Source organism: Rasamsonia emersonii, assembly GCF_000968595.1.
Source record: "Rasamsonia emersonii CBS 393.64 chromosome Unknown ctg1118621760033, whole genome shotgun sequence".
Lineage (NCBI taxonomy): Eukaryota > Fungi > Ascomycota > Eurotiomycetes > Eurotiales > Trichocomaceae > Rasamsonia > Rasamsonia emersonii.
The window spans coordinates 1-19,348 of NW_013563254.1; the positions used below are offsets into that span (position 1 = coordinate 1).

The following is a 19,348-nucleotide window of genomic DNA, read 5'->3' on the forward strand; positions in this document are numbered from 1 at the left end:
GCTATCATGAAGAAGCTTGTCAGAATGCGTAACTAATATCATACTTTTCCAGCTGAACAACGAAGACATCTTCAAGTGGAACGTTGCTCTCATCGTCCTGAACCCAGACTCACTCTACTACGGTGGCTATTTCAAAGCTACCATTACTTTCCCAAAGAACTATCCCTATGCGCCTCCTGGTGAGTTCTGGACTATACCTTAAAAATTAGTCTGCGTGAAATCAGTCACTAACATGCACTGGCCACGGCTCAGAATTCCGCTTTGTGCGCACCATTTTCCACCCAAACATCTACGAGAACGGCACGGTGTGCATCTCCATTCTCCACGCTCCAGGCGAGGACGAGATGTCAGGCGAGCTAGCCGCAGAACGCTGGTCGCCCGCTCAGCGCGTGGAATCAGTCCTGATCTCCATCCTGTCCCTCCTAGACGACGCAGAGGTCTCGTCCCCCGCCAACGTGGACGCAGCCGTGATGCTGCGCAAGGATTTCGAGACATACAAAGCCATCGTGCGCGAGAACGTCGAGGCCTCCAAGATGGACATCCCAGAGGGCTTCATCATGCCGACGCACGAGTCGACCATGACGAAGAAACCCGCCGCCGTCGAGAAGGACGACGCGGACTTCTGGGCCGAAAGCGACGATGATGAAGCTAGGTCGTTTGGCGGCAGTGATTCGGAGATGCAGCTCGACGACAACCAGGAAATCGACCTCGATGAGATATATGACGAGTTTGACGACACGGACAGCAATGGCGATGACGATGACGATGATGATGACGATGACGATGATGATGTCTCGTTTCAGGAGATCGAAGACATTGAAGAGTACAAGAAGAAGATGCGAGCGCAGAAGGAGGCCAAGGCGAGGGAGAAGGCGAGGGCGCAGGAACAAGAGCAAGCTGAGGTCCTAGCCCCGGCGCAGAACTAAATCGAAGTTGAAGCCAAAGAAAGAAAGAAGCTGGAAAAGAAGACCCAACTCTTTATCTCTCTCTATCTATCTATCCAGAATTCTTCGTCTTCCTTCCCACGCTTACTTACTCACTCAGTCACTTACTCTTCATGTACTCTTTTCTATCTCATCACAGCTTTCTCTAAAGGAAGGAAAGAAGGCATCTTTGCATCGATCCATACTCCATACCACATGGGGAACCTCATCTAATGGATGACAACAACTTATGGCTAACGGCTAACGGCTAACGGCGTTACGTGACGTTGACATGCATAAATTATTAGCGGCAGGAGTTTTCATTACAGGACTTACTACAGGGGTACAGGATGGGAGTCAGAATCGGATCGGATAATGGGAATGGGAATAGGGGGATATTGGCGTTGGAGGCTTGATCTTTTTTTTTATTTTGATTCCCTCCCTCCTGATTTCTGACTAGATAGATACCCTGGGTGGAAATCATCTTTTTCCCCTTTTTTTTAACATGCTCGGCGCATTGATTCCCCGATTTGGGTTTTATCTATCTAGGAAATGAAATGGAATAATGGAGTTCATTCAATCAAATTGACTTTGGCTTTGTAAGGAGGAGCACTTCTCAGTCTCGACTCGGTAGTCATTGAATTGATTTCTCCAAGATCATCGATGGATGGATTGATTGATTGATTGTCTAGATCGTAGCGTAGCACTCACTACCTATCTTTCCACTATATGTCCTTGGAAACAGCATAGGAAAAAAAAACCGTCATGTCCATAACTCGCCCCCAATAAATCAAGGATCAAGAAAAAGGGTGCAGGACCGAAAATTTAGAAGAAACGGAGATGAAGAAAAAAAAAAACAAACTGTAACCATGGATATAATAAAGTCACGCTGATGAATGATGACAATGCCATAAATCATTCCGAGAAAAGAAACTATATGCATGCCGTCACTGAAAAAAAAAAAGAGGCCCCAAGTTGACACAACCCAGAGAGACCCAAGGTTCTCTGTTCAAAAAACTAAACCGGGGAAAAAAAAACAAGCCATATCCACATGCATGCATATGTATATCTAGAATTCTAAAAGGGAATAGTTCTAATAAAAAAAAGTTTAAAAAAAATAGAGAGAGGGAGGGAGGGAACTCTCTCATGCAACTGGCGTCTCATTCGACACTGGAGCAGCGCCGTTGGCCGTCTCCAACGCCGTCTTTTCGTTCTCATCTGAAGGCTTGGTGACTGCTTCACCGTTCGCCTTGGTTTCTTCCGGCTGGGGGACAGGAATGGTGGCTCGTCGAGGCTTGCCATTCTCCGTGCCCAGCACCTCAATCTTGTCGCCGTGGAAGAGGACCGGCCCTTTGATGAAACCAGGCCTTTTCTCGCCCTCTCCAGCTGGAAGCTCCAATCCTCCGGCAAGTTCACGGGCAGGCTCATCGAGAAGCGGCGGATCCCCCCACTCCCAATCCAGTTCGCCGCCGTACTGCTTGGGAAAACTGGATGGATCCATAAAGGACTCTAACGTAGGCTTCACTTCTTTGTCGGAAAGAATGAAGATCTTGGACACCGTAACTGGGTCAAACCAGCGCTTGATCCAGCCCCAGACCGTAGGAAAGAAGGATGGCGCTCCAATGATCTACCAGAGTCAGCATTCACCTACAGACGCGAGGTGCTGCGAACGTACGAAAATGCGGTCCAATGTCTCAGGGTAATGTGCCGTCGCGAGCACACTAGCATCCTGCATGTGACTCCGGAGATTCCAAAACTGCCTCAGTCCCACTCCGCTGATGTCGACGATGTTGGTCGACGTGACAATGGGCGTTTCCGGGTTCGGTCGCGGTAGCTTCGAACAGAGGGGCAGGACGAACCGCAGCATGTTCTCATAGAGTGCAAAGAGGCGCAGTAGCCGCGGAGGCACCTTGGACGATTTATGCGTATCTGCAGGAGCGGAAGAAGAGACTTTTGACGTATATTCAGCCATGTTCTTGCTGTTCAAGTGTTTGACCACGAAGACGTAGACTGGGATGCCACGACGATCGCGTCGACCGGTCCATTGAGGGTACTATTTCTCACAGTCAGACTTCATATTCCACAAGAACTGACAGACTGCTCCTGAATACGAGTCCCTAGCGAAAGACTGACCATCCGTCTCGACTCCTCGTAAGACTCCACATCGATATTCTCGTAGAGCGACTCGATATTGTTGTTCTTCCGCCATTCCTCCGTATCCTTGAACTGATTGAATGCGCCATTGACGTCGAACTTGCGCGCACGCAGGAAGCGCCTAGCAAGCAGAGCAAAATATTGTCAGCGACACGTTCGCATGTAGGCCTCTTGATCGAGCTGCTTTGGGACAAAGAAGAATACATACAGCAATGTCGCATCGTCATGGCTGGCCGGTTGCCCGTCCTTTTCTGGCTTGTAGTAACCCTTCTGTTCACACACGGTTTTGAATTCGGCCAGCTTCGCCTCTTGCTCGGGGGTTAGATGGTGCAGATGGCCCGCCAGCCATGCTGTGCCGGCAGCCTGGTTGGCGGAGGCAACGGGGTCGTTCTGGGAGGGAGTCCGTTCGAGGATGCTCTTCTGATCGGCGGTGTGGACGCTGTCTGTGTCGTCCTGTGGGCCAGTGGCGGTCTTCCAGAGTCCCATTCTTCCTCGCTCGGTCGCTGGTAAGATCGGTTTCTTTGTTTGCCTCTCCTTTTTGTCTTTGCCGTTTCCTGGCGTGGTGTGTGTAGAAGATCAAAAGAGCAGCTCGTGGGGAAGTAGAGGGAGTTTGGTAGCTGTGTGATGGAGCTGAAAATAATTATGCTCCCGGGAGGTACCTCACTCCGCGCTCCGGTAATTGCATGGCAACGATAAGCTGGCAGCTCCCTAGCGACCAGCCAATATCCTTATTAATTCAAAATATTTTGCCAGCGCAAGACAGGAGCAGAGAAAATATGGTATTACTTCGATAGCAATTTGAATTGTTGTTTCCCTATGTACTGCTCTTTATTCTACTGTGTCGATGAATAATACCGTATCGGACGATACCGTCCCAACTCCGGCGTCCGGTAATTTTGAAGATGGATCGATCGTTGATCATTCCCAACTCAGCATTGGTCCCTGGGATCAGCGAGTTATTGCTATTGCCAAGTGATCGATCCCAAGCAATATTCCTGCATCTAATGCGAGCTTGGCTTGAGCTACTCAGAGCTACCCGAATTCATATTAGTTGCACAGATGGAAAGCAACGGATCTGATAAGAGCTCCGAACTAACAATTCAATTCAACAGACGGAAACAATTCGTTGAACGGGAAGGCTGGGGCTCCACTTATGCTTGCTTTATGCACGAAGGATTCATAACCACTATTTGTTTATCCCGATTACCTCTAACAACCTCTTACGATTCACCCAAAATCTGGCACATGATAGGTTTGTATGCGGTATTTTCATTGATTATCGTCGAAGGGTCGTTAGACTCGTAAGATGGGCATCACTGGTGGGAACCAAAGGCCTCATGACTGCCACAAGCGAGGCCCAAGTGGATTGATCATGTGCCCTGCAAAATGTAACCATGCACCATCCTTTCAGCCGCTTATCTCAAAGCATGACCATGCAAGTAGCTAGATGCTCTACTAGAACAAAGAATGCGGATATCGAGATATCATGCCACAGGAAACATGCTAGGAAACATGCATAACTATGTCCAGGCGTAATCGGTCCCATCCGTGGTTCAGTCCTCCGTCAAGTCTCCATACTCCCACATGCCACGGCGGTTCTCCTTGGCTTCCTCCTCCAGCTTCCGCAGATGGGCCAGCGTTTCGCCAGCGGCTCGCTCCCACGCCTTGAGCTTCCGCGGCACCATCGCCAGACCCTCCCGCACCACATCCGCATTGATGCTCTGCTCCAGGCTCTTGGACACTGCTGGGTCGAGGAGCGTGATATGCAGCGTCCCTTCCTGAGACACGAAGTCTACATTGGCAACCAGCTCTCGGTTAAAGGTCTGCTCTCCGATGAACTGCACGGCATCTGCGAGATAGTCGGCGGACGTGGGGAATTGTAAGAAAGACAACACCGCGTCCGAGGCCTGGGGTTTCAACTTCTGCACGGAGAACTGCGGCTGTGTGAGAGGTCGCAGGCGGGACCAGGGAATCACTTCGGAGTTGCCGTAGTCAATATACACGACCTCCGCCTGCTGCTTCTCGCGGTCGTTCCGCCGGATCTTGGCCCGATACCACTCATCGTCCTCGGTAAAGCGTGCTGCCACCAAATCACCGGCCTTGGGAGGGCCCGGCAGCGGTTTATCGTTCGCCTTGTTAAGGTGGAATGCCCGGAAGGCATTCATCAGCTCCGTCAGCGCGGACGTGCCCTCCCCAATCTGCTGCAGCTTCAACTTGCCGCTTTCCGGGTCGATGTGCGTGATCATCACATCGCGATAGTCCCTGCGTCGCGTTGCGGTTGCATCACCATTGCCCTCGACCCCGTTGCTGCCGTTGGCCGGCAGCTCCTCGTCTTCGTCGACGTCCTTACTCGGGTCCCAGTCATGCCATAGTCCCTTCCGTGCCTCCTTCGCCTTCCTCTCCGCAGCGAGCAACTCTGCTGCGTGGCCAGATTGCTCAGCAGAGTAAGCATGGACCGTGGCCAGACCTTCCTCGACCAGGACCTTGGCGAAGTTCTCCCGGTTCACGTACATAGTGCCGATGAAGCCGCCAACCTTGTCGAGAGTCTCGACGTCGATCTCTACATCTCGTTGCATGCATCTCCGGTTCGCAAACTCGTGTGCCTCCTGTCCGAAGGGCTCTGACGTCTCCCCCGGATTCCGAGCGGACTTAGGAGCACGGATTCCCGAGAGAACAAAGGTCAATTTTGCATTTTCCCGCGGTATCAGGAGCGTGAAACGAGAGGCCGATTTGACAAAGTCAACGATGGCAGGAACCCGCTTTTGCCGCTGTAGGATTGACACCTCCAACTTGGCCTTCTGCAGGTTCTCGGAGTAGTCTTGGTATTGCTTCACCTTGGGAGGCTTCGATGACCACATACCCTTGCCCTCCTTCTTGGCTGCTTCCTCCGCTGCCAGTAGAGCATCATACTCGGGAGACCGGTCCTCGTCGTCTTGTCGATGACGGATGACTGATGCATAACCAGCCTCGACCAGATAGAGGGCGATGTTCGTGTTGCCTTGGATAACGGTGGCCACCTCTCTTTCTTCATATCCCTCTGTTGCCGGCTTCTTACCATCAATGGTGACTTTGACGTGTTTGCCGATTATCTTCTTCCGCAGGAACTCCTTGGCGTCGGCCGCGAAGGGCGCTTGGTTGGGATCAGACGGCTTGGGCTGCCGGATGCTGCTCAGGCTGACCTTCTTTTCGACCCCAGCCTTGTTTCTCAGGAAGATAGTGTCGGCGTTGAGAATACGGCTGACGACGTAATCGGTATCTGTAGTGCCCGCAGGACCCTTGGACGCGACGTGTCCCGTGAAAAGTCCTCTCCTGGCATCCTTGGCCACCTTCTCCGCTTGGCGGAAGCTCGCCATCTCCGCGCCCAGCAGGGTGGAGTGGTGGTCAAAGCAGCGTGCCAAACCGGCTTCCAGTAAGAATTTGGCGATATTTCCGTTGGGATGGAGCACCGTGCCGATCAGTTGACCCTGAGGGGTGACACCGAGTAGGGACACCTTTACCTTACGCTGCAACAGCCTGGCTTCGACGAACTGGTGTGCCTCGTCCCCAAAGGGCTCTGCCGGCTGTTCTTTGCCATCCGCACCTACGCGCCTAGCGGCCGGGGCTCGAATGCCTGCGATGGCAATCAAGGTCTGCAGATGACGGTCAGGGGCGAGCAACAGGCGGATAAGTAGCCGGTCCCCATTGAGCACACGCTCCACGACCGCATCGATCTGGCGGTCCTTGTACTCGTCCACCAACGCCTTGGGGTCCGCCACCTCATATTCGGTTTCAATCCTGCCCTTTTCTGCGCCAGCCCAGACGCCCTTCCCATTAGCCTTAGCCTGAGCCTCCAATGCCCTCAGGTTGTCGAGCAACACCAATGCCTCATCGGATTCGTCACCCCGCTTGCCAGCCTCCTCACGGACCCGTGCCCACCCTTCCTGCACACACAACTCAGGCAACGTGGCATTGGTTCCAGGGAGCTTAACGATTCCATATTCTCGCTTGACTCCAGTCGGGATGGTGTAGAGAACCTGGAATTGGATCACCTTGCCGACGAGTAGTTCACGGAGGAACTCACGGGACGCGAAGGCAAATGGCTATATTGACAAAGAACTGTCAGCTCACGGCACAATGCAGTATGCAAAGATATCCACAAATAAGAAAATAGGGAATTTAAAACCCAGAGAAGACCCGCCTGTGATGTTGTGGGCTGTTCTGTGCGTAGCCGCACGCAGGTTCAACCCCGCGGGGATTTGGAGAAGCATAAAGGCCACCTTTCCGCTTTCAAAGTATAATCTCACCAGGGAGCCCCGACCAACAAAATAAACACATCAGAGAACATCAGAGACAGGAAGGGAATAAAAACAAAAATCATGAAACAATCAATTGGCCAAATTGTTAAAAAAAAAAGAGAGAGAGAAGAATCTCTTCACATACTTCATCACCTTCCCTCCGTAGCCGGGGTGCCGACACGTACGCCAAGCTCAGTGTGCGTTCCTGGTTGCGGTTGGTGACATGCGACAGGAGCAGGGTGTCGCCCGACAGGACGGCCTTGACACGGGCTTCGAGGGGCATTTCTTTCCAAGCTTATCTCGGTGTGGTGCTGTAGAGAAAGAAGAAAAGGGGAGAGGAGTGAAAGAAGGGAGAGGAGGACAATCGAAAGCTGTCCGTGTGTAAGCGCAGGAAGTATTAATTGGTAGTCAGAAAGGAAAAGGCGGAGAACAAGAGAAGTACGCTAGCACCACACCGCACAGCGATAGCTGGACAGTACGGAGTAGGTATTATTAAGAAATAACAACAATAACAATACTAGAGTCGTGGACTTGTAAGTTGTGTCGTGTGCAGGGAGGGAGCTACAAGTGGGGATGAAACTTGAAGCTAGTACCTAACTAAATGGCTGCCAATTAAACTGAAAATCCGGAGTTAGGAGGCACCTGAGATCCTGAAGCTCCCTAACCTACCGGGGAAAAATCTACTCTTGTACGAGCACCCAGACAATTATCTTTCTTGTTTTAGTAGGTGAGCAGTGCCGCCCTTTAGGAGACGAGGACTCTGACCAGGGCGATTTAATTAATTCTCCTAGCAAGGTGTAGTGTTTTTTTCTGGCTGAATGTAGTGTTTCTTTAGCATCTACCTTCTTTAATAATGACCTCTGGCGGCATTGCAAGTCTGATGTCTCCTCTACCTGTGGAACCTCCTATTTCCTGGCCAGCTTTTATGCTTACAAGGTAGCCTTGAACTCACTGACAAGAGGCACCTTATTCTGCAGTATTATCCCGGTGCCATTTATGTCGTCCTCCAACGCACCATCTTCCCAAAAGTCAGCCAGCTTGTCTTCTGAAAGGCTGAAAGGCTCCATTCCCTCTCGTCTATGGTAGGCCGAGCTTCTTAAGGATGCCCTTGAACACCTCCCCGCCTGTAATATTTACCCCAATATTCATGCTGTCATTGGAAGACAGTAGTTGGGGGGGTTTGGGGGGGGGGGGAAGAGGTTATACAAAGAATTAACAAAAAAAACACTTTAAATACTGTCTTTTTGAAAATATTTTTAACGATTTAGCGTTAAAACATGCAGCGCATGAGAAGAAAAGAGAAGAAGTCTTAGCTGCTGCCCTAGATTTTGCGAGCATTCGACTCATTATGACCCTTGTGGTGAAGTTGTTAAACAGCTGAGGACAGTTGAGTGGAGGGTGAGTATAAATGAATATGGGTGGTGAGTGAATTACGATGGGCTTCTCACCCGACGCACCTACCTAGCTCACCCTGTTAAAAACGGCAACATCCAAGAAAGGCAAGAGGGACCTGCTCGCAGATTTCTTACCGAGTTATTATTAACCAGGCGACTATGTACATACAGTGTTTCCCTAGCAGTATACACGGTATACAATTGTTGATGTTGGACAACTCTCAAGCTTGCTCACGCTCTCCTTTAAATGCTGCGGAATGGAATTGAAATTTCGCAATATTATTGATCTATCCTATAGGTGGTTACAAAATGACTTGAGAATAGAAAAAAAAAGCATCAATCAAGTATGCCCGTCATTGATCCTGTAGGCAACACCTGTAGCAAAGTTCAAATAATTATACTAGAACCGATCTGTTCAATGGGTCAGGGTGCTGCCTTACACAAGATATAGGTACCTGATAAATCACTCGAGCTTGCTTCAAGCCTTCCCAAATCTCACACTCTTATCTATCACCTGAACAGTGAAAAGCTGTTATACCAGCAATCTAAGAGCTTATCCTACCATCAATCTCCACCGAAAAAAACAAACAACAAATCAAAAATGTTGGAAGAATTCCTGGACCGTTCACACTGGCATATTCCAGCAAGCTTTGTTCGCGGATTCAACAAATTTTTCACTGGTCCATTCGGAAGGGAAGAGGAGCTCGAGTGGATTAAGAAATACGAGGATGAAGAGCTTGTTGGCATCGCCACTCTTCAAAAGAAGATTCGCATCGAACAGCGCAAGAAATCACTCCTACTACTACAACAACTTCACGAGAAGTCAGCGTCCGAGAAGAGCAATAATGATCAGGAGGAGCTTGAGAAATGTGAAAGAGAGCTGCTCCAAGCCCGTCAAGAATACTGGCTGCATCAACAGGCATTGTCAAAGCTAGCTAGAGAAGCACCCAAGGGCCCCTGGATACGCGAGTGGGAATTATTGCGCAGTATCAGGAAGGAACATGGGATGCCATTAGCATGGTGGGAAGAATCAAAGCGATGCGCGCTTAGCGGGGGCTGTTGCAGTCGGCTATGTGGATGCTGCGAGCAACCTTTACGGACCTACTTTCGAACCAAGTGCTGGCAGATCCAGGATGAGCACTAGACAAGTTTACGGGCATTGCAGTCAGGAATGTGGGTGTTGTATAGAGTCAAGGGGGTTCTAGAAGCCCGACTCAAGCTTCAAGCGATCCTAATGAAACAGTTGAGCCAAACAATACTCTTGTATCAGGCCAAGGAAATATCCATGCTAGATGACATAGAACATCATGTACGCAACAAAGCATTTTACAAGCTGGCTCCATCTCAATCAATACATATGCTAGACATTCCCCTATTGTCCTGTGCCCTAGAGTCGCGCGATCGGGGTGAGGGGTGGGTGAGGAGGGTGATTGTCGCGCGACTTGGGTGATTAGTCTGGCGATGGCTCACCCTCAGCGTCTCAGTTCATAAATGCCCACACATGGCCACGACATTGAACCTTCATTAGCCCTCTGCATGCAGACCTTGAAAGTTGTGTAGGCAAGCTGCAGTGCGGCTCACAGACCACGATTCTGTTGAGCACAGCCTCTTTGACTGCCGCCTTAACTGATCCCAAGTTGTGTTCTCGGAAATCCACAGCCTCGACTGGGGAAACCACACAAGGTGCCCAACTGGCTAGATAACAGAGAACAGGGGTTGGAAACCAAAAGATAAAGAACACGATTTGTCAGAGGTGAGCGCCCGCTGAGTATCAAAGATACCGAGTGGTAGGTTAGCCTGCTGACCTGCCAGTATAACCAAGTAACAATGTTGATTGATGTGAAGGAATTGAGCACGGAGAACTAGATACATGATGGATAATGTGCGTCCTTATATAACCTTCCCTCTTGGTATATTTTCCTTTGTCGGTACTCCGCATACCTTTGGTATACCACGTACCCCACGGTCTTTGTATACCTATGGTATATTGTATACCTTTTTGCCTTGTATACCGTCCGTATCATAATTCTTCCTTTCTGAGGTCATGTGATTTCTTCCTGCCTTGCGGGGCATTGTCTCGTCATGCATGGCTGTGTTGGACAATCCCGGTCTTTGTTGGCTCATAACACAAAGCTTCAGCAAGATCCTCTTCTTCATCTCCTATACAACTCGGTGACGTTAACATGTTTTTGGGCATTATCTGAGTATGTATACTTCTGGGTATAGGTATATATGTAGAATTACTATTAGCAAGGAGAAAAAAATATATTAGGCCCCCGCCCCTTTGCTCGCCTGCTAAAGACATGGAGCTCACCCTCAGCACCTGTTATGCTCTCTGCCGCTCCCAGCACTGAGAATTGCTATTACAATCCTCTTTGCCTCTCTATGTTCTTCACAACTGCCGTGACCAATCTACTGTACACTTGGCCCGAAAGGTGAGGCTGAGGTTTATATGCAGGATCAATAATTAATTCTTAAGAAAACATGCTGAATGTTATGTAATGCTGCAATACTCTGTGTGTCCGCTTATATTTAGAACCTTCCAGACTTAGCGCACAATTATTTTCCTACTGTGCGGTACTTCAGTCTGTGTCCGCAAACAAGCCCTTGCTCATAGAGGTGCTTGGAGACAGTGTGGAAAATTTGCAGACTTTTCCCTCGGTACCACGGAGGAGTCGTGGCACTTCCGCATCATCACTCCTTCCGACCCTCAGGCACGAGGAGCTCAGTTGAGCCTCCTGCTCAAGCCAGGCTTGCTCCATAAGGTGGCCCAGAGGTTGGAGGAGGCTGGAATTGTCTGTGATAAGAGAGAGCCTGATGTTATTAAAGTTGCGCCCGGCTCCTCTGTACAACAGTTTCTCCGAGGTACGGGAGTTTGTGCAGCAATTTCAAAGAGGCATTGGCGGCATGCATTACGCATGTACTGCATGTATCTCCAGATGCACCTCTGTAAATGAGGAAGAATCGTAATATCCAATGATTCCTTTTGATACGCATTGTCAATTGATAGCATTGACGCGATGAGATTCATAACCAACCCTTGCTATGGCTAATGCGGATTTCATTGAAGATTTCACAAACTTTGGTACTTTGTTCAAAACATTTGACACTACCGATAATCCAGATATTGGCGTTTGACATATTAATTTGAAAGCACAGGCGCTTTGCCGATCCAATTAGATTCTTCATTCATCTCTTTCAGAACCCAGGCTGCTATACTTTTTCTGGACAAGAACATCCCATCCCTACCTGACCCTGTAAAGGTGGCGGTCACCGGTGCCTCAGGGCCGTTATTGAGAAAAGGGACGCGGAAAAGGGTCCATTTAAGCTGTGTTACGTCCTGAGATGTCACAAAAGCGCCCAATCCGTTGAACTCCTCAAAGGCGGATCCACCGATAATCTTAACAAGGATGATGGACGCTTTCCACTTCAGAGCACCTTTGTCTTGTGGCGCTTGAAAGGAGCATGTGCCAAGAACCAAGGCCCTTTTGAAATTATTGGCGATCAGAAGGGGAAATATCAGTTTCATAGAATTGGTGATGGGCTACACAGTTTGTTAGTTCTGTATTTGGAGTAAAGGTGCAAGAAGAAGAGTGAAGTTGGAGAGTGGTTATCTGTAAAGACTTACTGTGCCTCTCGACTTCGCTCCAGGCCCAGCAAAGGAGACAAAGATAGTGGCACCTGACGCGGTAGCCTGTTGTAAGCCAGAAACATCTTCGAGGCTACCTTTGATGACCGTGACATTTGCATGGCTAGCGACGTCAATGGGAATCTTGTTTGGGTTCCGCACATAAAGGGTCAGTCTGTGTCCTTGCTTCAAGGCTGCAGTGCAAAATTCCAAGCCTGTTTGGCCTAGAAAGATGATAAGAATGTCAATGTTGGTAATGTGATTGATGGGTTAAGAGTGCTTACCGGAAGCTCCAATAACTAAAATGTGCATTTTCATGAGCAAAATGATATTGCTCAGATCGTATTTCCCAGTCTAGCAAGAAGGGAAAAGTAGCCGAAGATGTACACAAGACTTGATGCGTGTATTTGTGCAGAGACATTGACACTGGACTCTTGAGGTGAAAATACGACCTCACCATCAATGCCGGAATAGGGAAGATCTGTACTGAAAAGGGCTTTTGACTGTCCCACTGCTGATTAATCATTGAGATAACCTTAGTTAATACCCATTCTTGTTGAGAATATGGGCTGAGAGCATGTTAGCCCCGCTGGAAGATGGGTCTCTATTCTCCACTTTCAATAGCGTTCGATCGAAAGGTACAGTGTACTATGCTGCACGCAGGACGGATTACGGAACCTTAGGTATCCGAAATGCAAATGTTCGGATGCTTATGGAGCACAGTTCCGTCGGGTAAATTAATTGTCATATGTGACAACAAGCTGTTCAAGTACAGTACATCGCTCCGCTATCGATCTGCGGTGTCTCTCGCTTCTGTATTCAACTATCATAAATCGGGCGGAGATCCTGCAGCAGAGTCTCCCCCTGAGACATTGCGATTCATTGCAGCATACTGTTATCCTCCTTTCACGTTGCTGCCTCAGAAGCTGTAAATGGCTCAAATTGCCAGCAAAGCAGCGGCCATACAGGCTCACATTCAGACCCTCGCGATTACAGCATCGAAGCTCACCACTCAAGTCCCCAAAGGTGAAACGTCGGCTTCAGCAGAACATGAGGCAGTCCGGCTATCGCTGCTCCGGACATTACGAGACTTGAAGAACATACTGGAGGATCCAAAAGACAGGAGTCTTCAAATAACCCTCCAAGTTAATCAAAATGTGGCCATTAGAGCAGCTATTCATCTGAACATTTTTGAAGCACTTAGTCAACATGATGTTGGTGATGGGGTGGATATCGATTTGCTCACCAAAGGGGTGGGGGAACAAAGAGCAGACATTGTGCTTGTCGGTAAGTTTGCACATATGGAGGAACCCCTGAAAAGAGAAAGCTACAGCTTGTTGACAACGTGAGATGCCGTCAGAACGGATTATGCGTGTGCTCGTGGCCACAGACGTGGTCAAAGAGGTCGGGGAGCGGAAGTACAGTCATACAGAGTTGTCAGCCCTGTACACGGTGCCTGCCTTCCGAGATGCCTTTCAACACAGGTATACAAACAAATGATTTTTAATTTTAATTTTATTCTTTTCTCCTTTTTTTTTCCTTAAAGATATTATAATTGCCACGGGACCTAACGTGAAAGTGGTCTACAGCTTTGATGACATGATTCCGCCACTTTTCGATCTCCCAAAATATTTGACAGAAACACAGTTCCGGAACCCATCTGACATCCACCGAGGCCCTTTCCAGCATTATCATAAAACGACCCTGCCCTATTTTGACTATGTTAGACGCGACCCTGCTCGCCTGGCTGTTCTCAATTCCGCTATGCAGGTCCAGAGCTACGCGTTTGCGGAGTCTCAGTCAGCTGTGTACCCGTGGGAATATGAACTAGGACAAGATGTCTCTGATAGTGAGGTGGTGATTGTTGATGTTGGCGGGGGTAAGGGCCAGGCACTTGAAGAGATCAGGAAAGCGCATCCTGGTCTGAAAGGGAGATTCGTGCTCCAGGATTTGAAAGGGACAGTGCCAGAGAAGGTAGAAACTGCAGGCATAGAGATCATGGAATATGATTTCTTTAAGCCTCAGCCGGTGAAAGGTTTGCTTGTCTAAACATGCCTATGCCTCATTTATATTTTCTGATCACGTTATGGATCATTACGTGGGCTTAAAGCTGATTGGAAATTGAAAAAATCTAGGGGCTCGAGCATATTTTTTCCGTCGTGTATTACATGACTGGCCCGACGTGCGTTGTATTGAGATCCTGCGAAACACTGCATCTGCGTTGAAACCAGGCTACTCTCGAATTTTAATTGGCGATGTTGTACTACCGGCCAGGAACCCTCCGTTACTGCCATCACTTTTTGACTTCAACATGTTGACAGTCGCTGGCATGGAGCGAACCCGGAAACAATGGGAGGAGCTATTGGAAGCAGCAGGTCTACAAATCAAAAAGGTGTGGGGCAACGATGGGTGTATCCTAAGTATCATTGAAGCCGTATTGAAGGCAGAGAGCGAGTGAGAAGATTGTGCTGTTGAGTTTTGGAGCAAGGGCTGAGGCATCTGAAGCTAGAGTCCAAGAAATCACGAACTGCGAGGTTCCCAATCGGACTGAAAGCAGATTTCGATGTCAATCAGGTAGGGGAGAAAGACTGAATAGACAGAAAAGAACTTATTAGATGAATGCGTTATCCTTTCTGATGCTTTGTTTTGACTATAACAACTGATGTCGAATGCTTTCTTGTCTGTGGTATGCGGTGGTATTATTATTATCTCCGAGGGATTAATCGTTTCAACCCGCAGCTCAAATGACTACCCCAATTTGGTATAGAGGAATTAAGGGGTGTTTATATGTAGAACGGACATGATGTCCTTATTTGCTGTCATGCGAAGGGTGAGATGGAGGAAATTGGCATACACTCAGCGGCAAATCTCCGCATCTATGGACCAAGCAGATACTTGATTGGCAAATCTACTCCAGTAAATATTGACTGCAGTAGTGGGCGCTGGGAGAATAATCCTGACTATCTTCTGTTGACTATATCGATAACTTGGATATCAAGTTATGGATGTCCACCTCCCTATCTAAAAGAAGACTCAATAGCTCATCCTGATTTTCTCTTATGGCCAGAGACAGTCCTTTGTCAAAGTCGAATAGAGTTTGGCGACTTGTTGTTTTTCCTGCAGCAGGAGAATAAATCAATGAAGAGCTTGGAATCCGATATTGTTGCAAGAACCTCTTCTCTAATCAAGACACTACTAGGTAATAGTCCATAATTTCGTGAAATAATGTTCTGCCTCGTCGAATCTCTCATGCTCCACGTAGAACTTACCGAGTTTTTAAATAGCTTCAAATGTATCGTATCAACGTATCCAAAATTCTGCTGCCATTTGTTCTGCTATTTGTTGTAATCGATACTCTTCTATTTAGGACAGATTCTCAGATCGTTCATTTGGCTAAGGCGGTCGCAGTTTCTGTCCGGGTTTCTTTACGACAATCGAGTCTCGGATTTGTTTTTACAGAAGCAGCTGATGCCGTCTCAGCTGCTCTGTGACTCATGTCCATTCTGCAGATCGTCTACTGCTCCTTAAATATCGTCTGCAACGTCGTCGGAGCAAGCTCCATGGCGGAAGCCGGCGCCAGGGCGGCGAGAATAGCCGTTACAAACCTGGCTCTCCTCCGGCTCTCATCGCGGATCTTCTGGGAGTGTCACTGCGAACTTACCTGCCTGTTCACGGTACCATCGGGGTCATGGCGTCGGGCCAGGCGTTGACACACATCCTGATACTGCTGCGGGCGAAAGCCTTCTCGATCAAGTTCTACGGCTTGCTGGTACCTTCCTTCTCCCTGTGGCTGTAGGTCCTTGCTGCCTGATATCGGGCATGCCATTTCCGTTCGCCTTGATCTTCGCCATGCTGCATGCACCGATGATGGATCTACTCCGCACACCGGAATTTTTCGTCCGAATTCGCCTGTCGGATCCCCGAGAGTCCGGTAATCCGTGCTGTAACGGAACGTTTCAACCGAAAGCTACCAACGGTTCCATCAGAATTCGAGACAGGAAAGGAACATAGCTGTGTGATTGATAGGTTAAGCTTACAAAAGAGGGTCCTAATTTATAATGACATGTGTGGAGACCCCGAAGAGACAATACAAGTTTCCTGGAATCGGACAGGTTATAGACGTGACATCAATACTGAGTGGCCTCATACAAGACCCTTTGTTATCCCACCCAATTATTTATTATTTTCTCCCTGGCCAAAAAGCTGATCGTTCGCAGCCATAGCAATTCTATAGTGCTCTCTGTGTCTTCTTGTGAAAATGAGTATCATAGTGGTCCTCGGGGCGACAGGGGTTCAAGGAGGAAGTGTAGTCAAAGCCTTCTCGTCCGTTCCCGGTTGGCATGTTCGAGCTGTTACTCGCGACCCCTCCAAGCCAGCAGCACGCCAGTTGGAGCAAGGAGGAGTCGAGGTAGTCAAGGGCGATCTCGATGACCCAAAGTCATTGGCTGCTGCCTTTGAGGTAAATCATGCATACCTCACACCGTGGAATATTTTAGTTTAAGGCCCGCTGACATCTTTAGGGCGCAACTGCCGTCTTCGGGGTTACCAACTTCGTGGAAACGTTCGATGCGGAGCGAGAATATCGTCAAGGGCGAAACATCGCTGATGCTGCGGTAGAAGCTAAAGTGAACCATCTCATCTGGTCGTCGTTGCCACATATGACAAAACTGAGCGATGGCAATATTGCAGTTCCCCATTGTGACTCCAAGGCCATGGTCGAGGAGTACATTCGGGAAACCGGGTTGAATGCAACCTATCTTTGGGTCGGTCATTATATGAGCGGCCTCGCATCGGATGGATCATTCCTCAAAATACAAAAGGTGTGTTCAAAAGCGACCAGGCAAATCCATCAGGACGATGAATCTGTTACGGTTTATGCTGAAATGTTATCTAGGATAGTGACGGCGTCTATACTGTCAAAGTTCCCTGCGCGCCCTCTACAGTCGTTAGTGCCATTGACGCTGAGGAAGACGTGGGAAAATTTGTGAAGGGAATAGTCGACGGAGGGTCAAAGTTTTATGGCAAACGTGTACTTGCCGCTGGCGAGCACATATCGTATGCTGATATGATGAAGCAATGGTCACAAGGTAATTCTTATCCTTCCAGTTATATTGCTTCTGCTGAACAAATCTAGTTCTTGGCAAGCCAGCAAAGGTGCAAGAGCTGTCATCCAAGGAAGAGCTGCAAGCAGTCATGCCGATTTACACCGATGGGGTTTGGAACATGTTTTCCTATTTCCAGAATTACGGCCTGAAACGTGGAGCAGACATTGTGAATCCTGAAGAGGTAGGTCAAGAAATTGCATATCGGTGCTGTGCTAGATGCGGGGCTCTAACTTTTCTCTCTAGGTTACAGAATCTACTGTGACCACATGGATGGACTACGTCAAGAGATCGGATTGGAGTTCTGTTCTCTAGAGACTCTTTGACGGTTACAGGCAATACGCAATATATATATATAGCTTAAGGACACATACAAGCAATTGGGCGATGAGAATATAATGTAATTTTCAGGTCACTGAAGAAGAGCTTACTTCGTTTGTGTGGGTGGTTCCGAGTGCATGATTTCCGGGTCCGAGCGCACAAGGTCGCTGGAGGATCGCATACAAGAATTGGAAGCCATAGTTAGAATAAAGGGACCGGATAAGAAAGACAAGGAGATCAACGTCTGTTCACTGCGGACAGAGGAGCTCTTTAATTGGGTGAGCATGATTGCGGCACAGCTACCGCGTATCTGTGTGTCCCATAAGCGCCTTAGTGGGAACAATGCGATAGGGTTATCGGACGCTACTCCATCTTAACCTTGGGCCGATCAGGGTGTTATTTGAAGGGTTATCTGTCACAGGGCTAACACCCATCACCAGCCGGCCCCCAAAGGGTTGTCGCCGTTAACATCCTAGTAGACGGCTCGGCCCGACAGCTTGGTCCACCCTTGGACATTGCTGAGCCGCGCGCCACGATGTTACTCACCCCTTCCTCCAACAGGTAAAAACGAAGTCCCAATTATTGGTTCGATGGTCGCTCTCAGCATAGGACGCCCAAAAGAGCTACATGTCATACAAGTGATCAGCTAGTTGAGTCTCGTCCCAGCCACCGGTTGATCTAGATCACCCCATAATCACCCCCGCGCTCTTCCTGGCTCGGCGAGAGTGTCCCATCGGCTGTCACCGTCGAAAATGGCTCAATCTGGTCTCCGGTTTTGGAATCTGCGATCCATTTTTTTGTTTCATCCCTCACTTGTAACGGGTGAGTATTTCAGGCTTCTGCCTGGAGGAGTTGATGAAGTCCGGCATAGAAACATCCGGCCACTATTCTTTGCTGAGAATGACATGATTCCTGGGCCACATATAAGTGTAACTCGCAGATGCATGCAGGCAGAGACAGTCCATTTTCGCCACATTTCCATACCTTAAATTGCGCGACTGCGGGCTGCTTATGTCTGTCTTTCTCATATGCAAATCTCTCATTAAATATGGAACGTTTTCCAAGGCACACTCTCTTCCCCATTGCTGAGGAAATTACTCCCCTCAATCATCAAATCCTCTGCAATAGGGGCACAACTTCTAATATTAAATGACTTCTATCCCGCCTTCAGCAATCCAAAAAGACACTATCTGCTAACTTACAGGAATAGATTGAGGAGTTAACCTATAAAGTCAGCTACCTCAGAGCAGAACTTATCTACAATAAGGAGTCTAAACAAGAATTAATAGACCTCTAAGAGCGCATGTTTTACATATTTAGAATGATGGAAAATGTGCTGGCTTAAGCAACTATAGCCCTGTAGTAATGCAAACAATGTTACTTGAATCTCTGGGGTCTTAATCTAGATAAGAATATTAACGGGGTAGAAATATGAGAAGCCATTTATTTCTTAATAGAGGCTGTAGACGCGAGCAATATATATTAGGTTGGAACTAGACTTTGGGCCACAACATTCTCTTGAACTATTTCCAACATCACACATTCATTATGA

General features: G+C 48.5%; 7 protein-coding genes across 7 annotated transcripts; 4 read left to right on the plus strand and 3 right to left on the minus strand.

Moving 5' to 3' along the window:
• Window positions 1-52: 52 nt before the first annotated feature.
• On the plus strand, window positions 53-926 carry T310_2590 (Ubiquitin conjugating enzyme (UbcC); the record flags this gene model as incomplete). Its single annotated transcript, XM_013474494.1, has 2 exons — window positions 53-179; window positions 253-926. The coding sequence occupies 2 exons, from the start codon at window positions 53-55 to the stop codon at window positions 924-926; spliced, it is 801 nt and encodes a 266-aa protein (XP_013329948.1).
• A 1,141-nt stretch (window positions 927-2,067) lies between these two features.
• On the minus strand, window positions 2,068-3,563 carry T310_2591 (uncharacterized protein; the record flags this gene model as incomplete). The annotated part of the gene is made up of 4 exons (XM_013474495.1): window positions 2,068-2,550; window positions 2,599-2,976; window positions 3,057-3,198; window positions 3,286-3,563. 4 exons carry the CDS (start codon window positions 3,561-3,563, stop codon window positions 2,068-2,070), a joined length of 1,281 nt encoding a protein of 426 aa, XP_013329949.1.
• Window positions 3,564-4,630: 1,067 nt separating this feature from the next.
• On the minus strand, window positions 4,631-7,634 carry T310_2592 (Transcription factor (Snd1/p100); the record flags this gene model as incomplete). The annotated part of the gene is made up of 2 exons (XM_013474496.1): window positions 4,631-7,156; window positions 7,497-7,634. The coding sequence occupies 2 exons, from the start codon at window positions 7,632-7,634 to the stop codon at window positions 4,631-4,633; spliced, it is 2,664 nt and encodes an 887-aa protein (XP_013329950.1).
• Window positions 7,635-9,091: 1,457 nt separating this feature from the next.
• T310_2593 (uncharacterized protein) lies at window positions 9,092-9,889 on the plus strand (the record flags this gene model as incomplete). Its single annotated transcript, XM_013474497.1, has 2 exons — window positions 9,092-9,109; window positions 9,197-9,889. The coding sequence occupies 2 exons, from the start codon at window positions 9,092-9,094 to the stop codon at window positions 9,887-9,889; spliced, it is 711 nt and encodes a 236-aa protein (XP_013329951.1).
• Window positions 9,890-11,887: 1,998 nt separating this feature from the next.
• On the minus strand, window positions 11,888-12,685 carry T310_2594 (uncharacterized protein; the record flags this gene model as incomplete). The annotated part of the gene is made up of 3 exons (XM_013474498.1): window positions 11,888-12,289; window positions 12,374-12,597; window positions 12,658-12,685. The coding sequence occupies 3 exons, from the start codon at window positions 12,683-12,685 to the stop codon at window positions 11,888-11,890; spliced, it is 654 nt and encodes a 217-aa protein (XP_013329952.1).
• Window positions 12,686-13,305: 620 nt separating this feature from the next.
• T310_2595 (o-methyltransferase) lies at window positions 13,306-14,831 on the plus strand (the record flags this gene model as incomplete). Its single annotated transcript, XM_013474499.1, has 3 exons — window positions 13,306-13,660; window positions 13,920-14,408; window positions 14,509-14,831. The coding sequence occupies 3 exons, from the start codon at window positions 13,306-13,308 to the stop codon at window positions 14,829-14,831; spliced, it is 1,167 nt and encodes a 388-aa protein (XP_013329953.1).
• A 1,800-nt stretch (window positions 14,832-16,631) lies between these two features.
• T310_2596 (NmrA-like family protein) lies at window positions 16,632-17,790 on the plus strand (the record flags this gene model as incomplete). The annotated part of the gene is made up of 5 exons (XM_013474500.1): window positions 16,632-16,832; window positions 16,894-17,193; window positions 17,268-17,460; window positions 17,508-17,659; window positions 17,722-17,790. 5 exons carry the CDS (start codon window positions 16,632-16,634, stop codon window positions 17,788-17,790), a joined length of 915 nt encoding a protein of 304 aa, XP_013329954.1.
• Window positions 17,791-19,348: the final 1,558 nt, after the last annotated feature.